Raw genomic sequence first — 12,593 nt, forward strand, 5'->3', positions numbered from 1 at the left:
GTATCGCCATTCAGCCTAAAAATACCGAGATATGATTTTTGGTCCATATCGCCCAGCCCTAGTAGAAACCCAGCAGCATTACTTCTCCAGGTTGTTGAGTCGAGAGAGTTCATCCCCTCCTGACAGCCACTCTGGTTGAGATGCATTCCCTTTTTTACTCTAAATGAAATGCTGCACACTCCTCTTTCTTTACCACTAACATTGGACGACAGTCTTCAGAGAATACACGTCTACAAGTCATTTCGGACTAGACAACAATTATGTTAATGTGCTAATCGTGCCAGCGAACATCCTGACAGATAATACGGTAACCACCCACCTCATCAGAGCCGCCGTCGGAGGGACGAGCCTTCTTGGCTGCAATCACTGGAGAGAGAGGCACTTCAAAGTGGAGCTGTGGGGGGTCAAGACAGGTGAATCAGTGGTCAAAGATGATATATTAGGAGCTCTCTATAGGTTTAGAATAACACTAGAACTACCAAGGCAGTCATTTTGACCATTTTTAAATTTTGCAATGTAATAACTTTGTTGAAATAAAACCCACGTTACTATAGGCTTTTCCTAAATGTGTGTATATTTTATTCTAACATTATTATTTTATTAAAATTACAAAACACAAAAGAGTGCTGAGTATTTCTACCTTGAATGACAGTGTATCATTTCAGTGCTTGCTACTTTTTCCCGCTCTTGAAGATCCGCGTCACCGTTGTCTAGCAACTATTTTGTCTAGTTGTGTTTTTTATGCTATTGCAAAGCTAAAACCAAATAAAACACGAGGCAGAAACAACCCGTTATGGACACCGGTCACATCAGCAGGTTTCTGGGATAGGCTACACACCGATATGGACGGTACAGGTCTCTCTCTCTCTCTCTGTCTCTCTCTCTCTGTCTCTCTCTCTCTGTCTCTCTCTCTCTCTCTCTCTCTCTCTGTCTCTCTCTGTCTCTCTCTGTCTCTCTGTCTCTCTCTCTAGTTTAGCAAATTTTCATATTCTTTTCCTAAATTTCGTGTCCTGATGTTTTGTATTACCTATCCTAACATTAGAGATCCATTTATTCTTAGATTTTATATTGATTATTGAAATAATATGCAAATAATGTATGAACGTTCAGAATGGCCGCTATGGCCATTCTAGTAGTTATAGATTTCCGGTAGTTTGCGTGTTAAAGTGTTGGCTCACGTTGCGAGTCCAGGCCAGGCGCTCGGTGTTGTAGCCCATCAGCGTCATGAAACAGGTGACAAACAGGTTCCACTCTGCGTGGGAGCTGGGCCCGCCGGGGGCGTTGTAGATGTTGTACCACTTCACCAAAACCTACATAATAACACAATACTTATCAACAGTTATATAGCCGAGTAATTTTATTTTCAATTTCGAATGCATCGAATTAGAAAAGTTGAATGGAAACGGCAAAATTCAATAGTTTCCCCAATATGGCAAAAACAGTTTTTACATTTGAAGCAGAAAATATTTTTGCTGATTAAGAAATGTGATAAATAGAAATGGAAATGTATCTGTTCAATAAATAATGAGCAAATTTAGATTTTAGTACCTAAATTCAAGGCCTCAAAAGTCCTTTAATACTGTTAAATGCAGCCTTAAATTCAGTTCTGGAGATCTTAAAAATGTGGTGTCTTGGTGCACCGTTTTCCCAATTAGCTCCCACTTCTACAAACCTTCATGGCAGCTTCCTTGGGGAGGATGAAACGAATCGCCTGAAGACACTTCCTCACTGAAAGAGAGGAGAGGGGAAAAAGGAAGGGCCAAAAAGATCAGAGTGGAGAAAGAGAGAACAGAAGACGTTATTTTGAGAAGTTACACAGTGGGAAATACAGCAGCAATGGGTCCAAATGGCTTTCACTTCAATTTAGCAAGTGGATACTCTACAAAAATTTAAAGAAATATTTTCTGCGGGGCCAACAACAGGCTCTTTTCAATATATAAAGAAATTATTGATAATAAATGTTTAATGTGTGAATAAGTCAGTTTAAATAAATATGAAGAGTTATTTTCCAAAATGCTATTCAACTTTCCCTGGTTAACAATTAAAAAACACAACTTCATTCTCCTCCTCCTCATTTCTAATAGGAGATTAGTTTTTCCACTAATTTCTCTGTTCCCGATCACATTCCTGTTACTGTGATCGTCTGCCTCTTCCTCTCAATAGCGGAAAACAAAAGAGGCAAAAAAAAAAAAAAAAGCACCACCACTACAACAGTGATTAGTGTTCCAGTGTCTTCCAACGGCTCTGACCAATCAGATTGCTAATCACCGTCGCCGGGCGATCTTAATTGGACGTCCGAAGTGGGAAAGGTCAGGGAAGAGGTGGATAAATGCCATTTCATTAGAGGGAGAAAGTCTCATCTGTGAGATCAATTACTAAATAATGGGCAGGAACACAAAGCGATGTAACATCAAACACACACACACACACACAAACAAAGAGACACACACACACAGACACACACACACTTTAATGACGCTGAATACTTAAGAAACAAAAGGTGAGCGGATATCAGGGAGATTAAGGAACTTGAAGGTTCATGGTCAGAACGGTTTCTGAGGTCTGAATAGACAGAGAGACAATTAGCTGCAGTTAAAACAAAAGAAGAGATACAACAGTTGACAGCTGCTTTAATTGGCTAAACAATAAAAATATATTGTGGCTACAAAGCATATTAATTATCCCTAAATAATTGGTCGTCAGCTAGTTTTTGCTGCTAAGACACCCAACGAGAATGGGAATATAGCTTCTTTGTTCAATGGCCACAGTCCCTAGTCATTTCCAAAGTTTGCCAGCTGTCTATTTTCCCAGCTGGATTTTTAGAACCGAAAAGTTCTCCCAAACAATCATCTGTTACCTGCCAAAATGTCTGCAAAATGGAGGCATTGGTCAAATCTATAGGGGAAGGTTTTAAAATGCATTTGTAGCACAAACCTTAAAGTGCTGTTGAGCTTTGGTAGCACCTTAGGTTGTGTCTCTTCCTCCATGATAAAACCCCAAAATCAGTGATTCTGTGATCTGTTGCTCCGGTAGAGGAGACTGGAGAATTGTGTTTTTTTTCCTCTCTCCATTCACTGCCATTGTATGGAGGAACAGTCTGAAAATCACTTCTACAACATAAACGAAGGCCGACAAAGCAGATACACATTGTGACTCATAGTGGGGGTGTGCATATATAAGCACCTACCATTTTAACATTTTCTTATCAGTGGACACTTGATGCAAATGGACTATATATTATTGATAATCTTTTACTACGACTACACAGCACTTTCTTGTGATCAAATGTGTTGCCTCTTGATGGACATCATAATTGCTTTACTGTCTTAATGTGTCTTGTTATGTTGTCTTGTTTAATGTGTCTTTTATATGGAGCAACTGTATGCAGCAGTGTGCCCGAGACAAATTTCCCTTCTGGGACCATAAAGTATATTCTATTCTATTCTGACAATATATAAAAAAAAAAAAGCTAGTCATGCTGCTGAATTGTGGTTAAGTGAATCTCTTTCTTTATGTTTATTAAACCTTTCAGTTTGAACAAGCGGAACACCGAAATCCGGTCAAAGGAAACTTATGCCGATAGAAGAAGAAAATAGTATGTTTACCAACAATTGTAAATAGGCGACTATTTTCTTTGTTCCATCGGCATAAGTTTCCTCCAACTGGACTTCGGTGTTAAACTTGTTCAAACTGAAAGGTTTAACCGTCATACAATGGCAGTGAATGGTGAGAGAGAATTCACCGATCTCCTCTACCGAAGCAACAAGTTCAAGTTCAAGTTTGTTTATTTCTATAGCCCTTTATCACAAGCATGTCTCAGAGGACTTTACAGAGAATGAGCCTAACTAGATCTGACTAAACAAAAAACCAGTGGTGAACAAAATGATATAGGACAAGTATAGTGAAAAATTCCCAAGAAAAACCTTAGTAGGAAAACTTGGAAGAAACCTTGGGCGGGCCCCCCCATCCCTCAGTTTCTAAATGTACTGATACTGTCAATCTAATTATTTGAATTACTGAAGGGATCCTATTATTTTTATTTTATTTATTTATTTTTATTTACTTTTTTACTACTTTTTTATTTATTTATTTATTTTTTTCTCTCCTTTTCTTTTTTTGTAAGGATATATTGTCATGTCATCATATTGTTGCGTGTGTTATGTATATTATTTGCCTGTAATAATAATTTAAAAAAAAAACAAAAAAAAAAACAAGCACACCAGTTCTAAACCTGACAAGAGAACACTTGGCATAGCTGGCCGCTAGCTGGTGTGGATCATATTAACCCGTGGAAAACACAGATGTTGGGGGTTAATTCATTAATTACTTGAGGTTCCCACACAATACCAGTCCCATGTGAGCAGGGCTTTCATCTCACCTGCGCACTTCAGCCTTCTACTCCCTCTTCAACCCACGCTATTTAATCATTTACATGTGTAAAAACGAAACCTACAAGCTTTATGTGCAACGCAAAGCTCACTAGGGAGATGATAAAGATCTAAGTTAAGTCTGATTTATTTATAGAGTATTTTCTACCAACAGGTTCGTCACCAAGTGCTTTACAGACAACAAAGGACATGAATACAGATTAAAAAAAAAAACAAAGGAAAATAAAAGAGGATGGTAAAAACAAGAAACGAGGCCGGAGCTTGGGCATCCTATTCTGCTCTGGACATGGACACTTTACTGATGTAGTGGCTTAATCATCATCAGTAGGAGGGTGTGCGTGCGTGTGTGTGTGTGTGTGTGTGTGTGTGTGTGTGTGTGTGAGAGTGTGTGTGTGTGTGTTTGTGTGTGTGTAATGGCATCCTCAATGCATCAAGAGTATACGTCACTGTGTAACAACGTAGGGCAGCACTCAAACCTAATTTCCAGAGCCTAACTGCTGTATGACTCAGCTGTGTGTGTATATATGTGTGTGTGTGTGTGTGTATGTGTGTGTATGTGTGTGTGTGTGTATCTGTGTGTCTGTCCGCATGAACCAAACCGAAAACGATACAGTCCCAGACCATAAAATCTGTGGTTACTAATATTTCTGTGTGTGAGTGTGTGTGTGTGTGTGTGTGTGTGTGTGTGTGTGTGTGTGTGTGTGTGTGTGTGTGTGTGTGTGTGTGTGTGTGTGTGTGTGTGTGTTGACCTTACCCAGCTCTGAGGTAGCGATCTCCGGGACAGAGATCCTCAGCATCGTCCCGCTGCTCAGCTCCTAGAAGAACAGATTCAACACCAAGTCAAATTCAGTTTACTTTCAAATTCACTTTCAAAGCAACAGAAAACAACTGTATCAGCTCCGTCTATGAAGCAGTGTTGAATAATCAGTAACAGTCCACTGAATGATGTGCAGCAGAAAAAATAAAAATAAAAATCTCCTCTGTAATTCTATGTAGCATTGATGTTGGGGGAAATAATTTTTAATTCCACATCTGGACCCATTTTGTTCCCAGTTATGTTTGCAGTGTATTTCATGAGTTGACAAAACACTATACATCCATTGGTAGCACTTTACAATACAGTACACATATTACAAGGTAATTACTGTGTAATTTACATAAAAATTATCAGAAAGTAACTGGTAATTTCTGATAATAACGAGTAACTATTTGTAATTATAATGTGTACTTTCTCAAATAAATGCCAGCAATTTGTGGTGACAACGAGTAATTATTAGCATAACAGTTCTACATTAATGTAGTAAGTTGTGCAATTATTTACTCAATAATTACTATGTAATACTTTGGAAACATTTGCACCTTGCTAATACCTATTATGAAAGTACTAGATAACACCATGGGAACTGTGGTGCTAAAGTAAAGTCAGGCTGGATACCTCAATATTCATTATATTAAAAATCATTATTTCAAGTTCATCAATATTCAATATCTCCAACATATAAAAGGTCCAGTGTATAACAGTGCCATCTTACATTATCATTAGGGATGGGACTACATATCGAAATACAATATATCGCATTACAAAAATGTGACAGAAAAATGAACGGTGATATCAGCTCCATGTTATTCTGCTGTAGTAATCACAAATGAGACACTTGACCATCACAGTTTCACCAGCTCTCCATACAAATTATATTATTGTCACTGTAATGAAATTTTTAAATTGTTGTTTACATTCTAGTACACCAACGCCATCGCTAGAAAGATTTGTGGCTCAGAAATAAACAGAATTCTGCACAGTCAGACTTTGTTGTCACCGAACTTTTATTTATCACATCGTATCCTGGTTGTATTGAATCTTGAACCCCGTATCGCATATTGAATCGTCAAGATCATCAAGACTACCTTTTGCTGGGTTTTAGAGGAAAATTAGACAAAATTAGACATTTTAATTTCACATTTCCTCTGGAAGGAGTGGTGTTCTTGCTGTGGTTTCACATAGGGCTGAACAATTAATCTAAATTTTATCGAAATCGCAATATGGTAAGGCCGATACGTATCATGATACATTGCGATACGATACATATTGCGATACATTGGAATACTCTACATAATTTACTGAAAATTTAAAAATAGAGCTGAAAATACAACTTGCTGTGTACCACCTGGGTAGTCTAATATGTACATCACATTATATTGATAACTCAGCGGACAAATTGAGTCAAAGCTATTTAATTCAAAGGGATTTGGGGGAAATTTAAGGACATTTTAAATCTGTTTAAAACATGAATACTTTTTTTTTAATGTATCGATACAAGGGGCTGGAAAATCGATACAGTATCATGGAAAAAAAATATTGCAATACTCAGCTGTATCGATTTTTTTGCACAGCCCTACAATATGGCCAACTGCAATTTTCAAATCGCAGGAGGCGCAAAATTTGTTAAAGGCGAAATGTGTCAAAATACCATTTTAAATTAAATATTGTGGTGCTGCAGAGATGTCCTGGCCTACACATCATACTCTACAGACAGACAGAAAACATCTTTGTTTGGTACAGATCCCCGCAATGAATTTAATACGTTTTTCAATGAAAATGAGAATAATGATGTAAAAGTGATCATTCCCTCTAATATTGCAAATGATATCGCAACTGCAATATCAGTCAAAATAATCGCAATTAGGTATTTTTTGAAAATCGTTCAGCCCTAGTTTCACAGAACTGCTGAGCGATTAGAGAGAAACTCTGATTAGAAAATATAGCATCGACCCGACAACACACTGAGAGTGACTGGTGCTTTGAAACCGTTAGCCTCCGAGGAGACGCATCTAGGGGTCAGAGGGCAAATCCATGAACAGAGGCAGTGTGTCAAAACAGCAGCCTGCAGACACTGTTTGGCACTTTGACACAGGGATCTGTTTGTGTGTGTGTGTGTGTGTGTGCGTGTGTGTGTGTGTGTATGTCCCAGGGCTGAAGAGGCTGTTAATACTAAGTTTGACAGGACTGACCCAGGAGGCAGACACACACACACACACACACAAAGTCACACAGTCAGAAACATTCACTCCCCTGTGCCCCCCATTCACAAATATTAATGAACATGAATCACACACACACACACACACACACACACACACACACGTCACTGACTGAACAGACCCTCCAGGTGTTGTTGGCAACATGTGTACAACCAGACACCAACAGAATGCTGGAACATTTTCTATTTTTTGGAGGCTGTATTCTATTTGGCTGGTAAAATAGTGAAAGGGGAAAGCGAAATTTGGGCATTTACCAGCTGCTGTGGCCGGTAGACAAAAAAGGCAGCTGTTTTCCCTCCTGAACACACACACCCACACACACCCACACACACACACACCCACACACACACCCACACACACCCCAACCTACCAGAGTGACCCGGTTGCAGACGGGGTCCCGCAGGGCGTGGATGTAGGGCGTGGCCTGCTGGAAGGTGTAGTCCTCCAAAAAGGAAGTTTCATGGTGTTTAGTGTTTAGACCCCTCAGCTCCGACACTGGAGAAGGCATCGCAGCCTGGGGAACGGAGGGAAGGAGGGAGGGAGGGAAGGAAGGGAGGAGGGAAAGTGAGAGAGAAGGAAGACAGAAAGAGATGGAGAGTAAGAGAGAGATTAGTCAAAGACACAAATATATCTGCCATTTATTTAACCAGCTAAATGGTGGCCATATTCACATTTTCTTTGGCCATTTGACTCATCTCATATATATAAAAAAGGCATTCTCAAACTTTCTCAAGCCATCACAACTCAAAATATAGGTCTGTTACTCCGGTTTTTATAAACATTACACATTTAAAAAAACCTTTTCTAGCATCAAGATCCATGTAAAACTCACGTTTAACTATCACATATTGTAATATATTGCTATATTGCTATATACATATTGCTCTTACAATAAATTTCAGAGCCAAAGAATTTCTTCAGTCCAATAAATCACTATGTTAGCAAAGCCAGTGGAGGGGATACATTGTCTCAGCATGCAAATTCATGTTGACCAATATATCTTTTATTAAAATTAAGATATCGGCCAGTCCGATATGATGCATATGATGCAGTTTGTTTTATTACATTTTTATTCTGTAATTGATCAACACTACACTGGTTGTCTATGGGAAGAGGAGAATACCAGTGTCATGTAGAGTTACAGCCCATTTACTTCTGTCTACATCTAGTCTACATTTCCCCCAGTCATTTTGCAATGCATGCTGTATGGAATTAGATTTTTTACATTTACTCGTTTTTCATCATTTTTAAAATACAAACTTTACAGTGTCAAACCTTGCTAGAAATAAACTGCTGTCCCAGCCAACAAAGACGGCCTGCTCAAACCAAATGAGGGCTTCATGTTTCCTGTGATGGATTGTCTCGCTCTGAGAAAGTTGTTTTTCATACCGGACAAGAATGAACAGCAGCAAATGTCTTCTTCCGAAGGAGGAAAACGAGCGCTGATATTTGCAACTATGCTGACTGTGCAGAAACCAGCAGGAATGGAGAGAAGCAATCTAGATGACTGGCACAAATTTAAATAAAAGCACCCATATTATCCTAACCCCAAACGGAATTGCTTCAATCCCAAAAATATCTGTATCAGCCTTCAAACCCTCCTGCAAATGTTGTGTTGCCTATTTTTCAGTCACACCCAGCAGTGAGGGCTCAACAGCAATACAAACGGATACAGAATAGTATTTTAAGACAGGGCGGTACCTCATCCAGTCTGTGGATGTGCCTGCTGGCGGCGTTGGTTGGTGTGCTGACGCTCTCCACCGGGGTGCTGAGGTGGATGGGGTGGGTGGACAGGCTGAAGGTGGGCGACAGCAGGCCTGGGACAAACACCTTGCTCACCTGGAAGGACACCGAGACGGGAATCACATGTCTTATCACCCTGGAAATCACTCCAATAACCAGGAATGTGATCAGAAACCATAGACCATAAAAGATAAACACAAAATAAACCGTCGTATTCAGTATAACTACTTCAAACATACTGTATTCCCAGGTTGCCTGCATGCACATACAGTAGCCTGCTATATGTGTGTTTGACGAGTTCAATTAGATAATCCCCATTTGAAAAAAGTGACAATAATTATGCAAAGCACATAATTGGCTGCAATTGAAAGGTGCTACATGTCGCATTTTAGCGTGGGACATTAGTATAATTACTGTAATCAAACAAGACCATTAGTGGTTCAGCCTGTCAGCCTCTATCAGCCTCTACTCTGCATCCTCCATTGTTTCTCCACCTGGTGGATCTGGATGGAAATCTGCTGGATCGCTTTACGGCACAAAACAGGTAGAGGGCGCTGTTCTTCCAGAGCAAACGGAGCTAAAGCTTTCAGAGAAAGCCAGAGCTTCTGGCAATGGCAGAAACTTTGATTTACTGATATTGTTAAGCATGCTGTTTATCGAATGAATTCAGTCAATCATAAATGCTGCTGTGTTGGACTGAGTGGGTAAAGTCTGGAGCTAAATGTGTCTTAAAGTCCCCATGAAATGAACTCCCATTACTTTTACTTCCTGGAAAACAGAGTATCTTTCATGGTGACCTCATGCTGCACTAGTAGGCGTTAATATGAATTTCTAACCAATAAAACCACCAGATTTTTGAACAATCCAGCCTCTCCGCACCCCTCCCATCAAATGAAACGGTCTTTCTCTCTTTCTCTTTCCCTGACTCATATTCCATTGGTTTGGACTTTTGAATGATCCCTCAGTTCGTTATGTCCCGCCCCAGTATCCTGTTTCAATAAGGAAACACATCAAATCCAGGAAGTAACGATGCCATTTCATGAGGTGTTTAAGTCTTGGTGGTGTGAGTCCATCCTTACCCGGGTGACTCCTGTGTAGAGAACCAGACTGCCACTGGCCTCCAGAACCAGCATGGCATCTATATTCTGAGGAGCAGAGGAATTTTACAGTCAGAAACAAGATAGATACCCAAAAAAAAAAACTTTTCTCTCTGGCTCTTATTTCTTTACTTACAGTAGCACTTCTTTTCTACATGATTCTACAAACACAGGAATATTTTTTTACATCTATTGTCAAGACACTGTTGTTTTGTCCCTGGTACTCCTGACTACCCTTTCCTTAATATTCCTAATATTCCTGATATTGGCAAAATAGGAATTGAAGCTTATTCGACAGCTGCATTCACTGTAAGGATAAGCGCATCAACTAAATACTAAATACAAGTAAATAATAGAAAGTAGGGCTGCATGATAGAGAGAAAAATAATATTTCAATCTTTTTTGCTGAATATTGCAATCACAGTAAGAATGTTTCAGTTGGACACAGCGTTTGTACCCAATTTATTCAGCGCTGAAAAAAACAGTCTGAAGAAATGAGATGCGAACTCTTGGACTGTCCTCAGTTTTTCTCTGATATGCAACTTGATGTGAAGGCCTTGGGTTATTCTGCACAGCGCCACAATACTTTATTTAAGAAGCTGCTCGAAATACCTTTCCCTTAATAGTTCAATCAATTTTTGTAAAATTTCAGATTTTAAGGAGGTTTTGATGGGTCATCTTTGGAAACCATCCAGCTTCATCTACAGCTATATCTATTATTTGGTTGATACTTCATATTTTAACACAAGCAAACCTCTAACCCTGGCAGTTGATGTCTTGTTCTACCAACTGAGCCATAGCTGGGATTATCTCTATACCTACTATAGGGCAGTATGATTAACATACATTAAATGAACCTGTAATAATTACCTCCCAAATAGGCACAACTATTCACAATTCACAACTAGATCAATCAATAACACAACCTTCATCTAGATTTGTTGTAATCATGTAAGGATTTCTGGTGTAAAGAAAGCTGTTCAATGAGGCCCTCAGAGATGCAGCTCAACTAAAAATACACACGTTGGATTTATAGGTAATGAGAACAAGTAAAGAACTAATTATAATTATAGTGCAGCGACGTCATGCACATCATGCTCCAACACTGACAGCCTGAGTAAATATAACAAGAAGAAGAAATAAAGAAAATAAAGAATAAAGAAATAAAGTTGAGACGATGGCCGTAGTCGTCCACAGCTGCTTCCTGCATCGCTTTGTCAAATCAGGACCCTCATTTCTTTCTGATATCAGTTCAAAACAGTTTCCAAAGCTGTTATAATATGAACTTTTAGCATGCTATAATACACTGTGAACATTTTACACTGCCCATTTATATTGGAGTTGGACTTCACCACCTCCTGCACATCACTTTCCATCAAATGCTTGCTGGGTTTTGCTTGTAGCCCCAAACTAGGGCTGGGTAATATATCAATATTATATCGATATCATGATATGACACTAGATATCGTCTTAGATTTTGGATATCGTAATATCGTGATATGGCATAAGTGTCTTTTCCTGGTTTTAAAGGCTGCATTACAGTAAAGTGATGTCATTTTCTGAACTTACCAGACTGTTCTAGCTGTTCTATTATTTGCCTTTACCCACTTAGTCATTATATGCACATTACTGATGATTATTTATCAAAAATCTCATTGTGTAAATATTTTGTGAAAGCACCAATAGTCATCCCTTCAATATTGTCGCAATATCGATACCGAGGTATTTGGTCAAAAATATTGTGATATTTGATTTTGTCCATATCGCCCAGCTCTAACCCAAACACAACATGTTTTACTAATTGTACACTCAATTTGGCAGCGTTTTTAACTTGCTCAGCATCTCATGTCAGGTGGAATCCAGAATTACCTGCCTCACGACTGTTTACAGACGTCTGAATTAAATCTACAGAGTATAAAATAATACTAATAATAAAAATTTTCCAGACATTCATTTCTTGATTTGAGTTAAAGGTTGTGGTCAGTGCTCAATATCATTTATGCTAGTAGCGGCTTGGAAATATGATTGCCAGCTACGCCACAAAATTTAAGATTATTCTTCACACCATGAATATTCCAAAGGATCTACAACAACGACCTGTAAAATGTAGTCATGTGTATTGGAACTGAACAACACTTCATACTATTATTCTTTTGTAATTCCAAAACTTTTTCATACCTGGAAATGATCAAACTTATTTTCCATACATTCCAGGCCTGTGCATAAACTGTACATTCCCATTAACTATCTAAAGCAGTGGTTCTCAATGTGGGGTCCGGGGACCACCAGGGGTCCTTGAGGGGGCTCCAGGGGGTCCCCAGCAAAT

The 12,593-nt window shown here is 39.0% G+C and overlaps 1 protein-coding gene across 1 annotated transcript in view; it reads right to left on the reverse strand.

Annotated features, from left to right (window-relative positions):
* anapc1 (anaphase promoting complex subunit 1) overlaps positions 1-12,593 on the reverse strand; it is a gene marked incomplete at its 3' end in the record, with an annotated part of 42,407 nt that overhangs the window by 14,257 nt on the left and 15,557 nt on the right. The window contains exons 14-20 of the mRNA XM_071545092.1: positions 10,250-10,315; positions 9,129-9,266; positions 7,798-7,941; positions 5,143-5,203; positions 1,673-1,728; positions 1,179-1,310; positions 320-394 (exon numbers count right to left, since the gene is read on the reverse strand). Coding sequence (XP_071401193.1) covers positions 320-394; positions 1,179-1,310; positions 1,673-1,728; positions 5,143-5,203; positions 7,798-7,941; positions 9,129-9,266; positions 10,250-10,315 — 672 coding nt within the window. The remainder of the gene's footprint in view (positions 1-319; positions 395-1,178; positions 1,311-1,672; positions 1,729-5,142; positions 5,204-7,797; positions 7,942-9,128; positions 9,267-10,249; positions 10,316-12,593) is intronic.

This window comes from Centroberyx affinis, unplaced genomic scaffold (assembly GCF_046629955.1).
Source record: "Centroberyx affinis isolate AG114_WGS23_722 - 3 ecotype Tasmania unplaced genomic scaffold, CSIRO-AGI_Caff_v1 ptg004769l_1, whole genome shotgun sequence".
NCBI classification, from domain to species: domain Eukaryota; kingdom Metazoa; phylum Chordata; class Actinopteri; order Beryciformes; family Berycidae; genus Centroberyx; species Centroberyx affinis.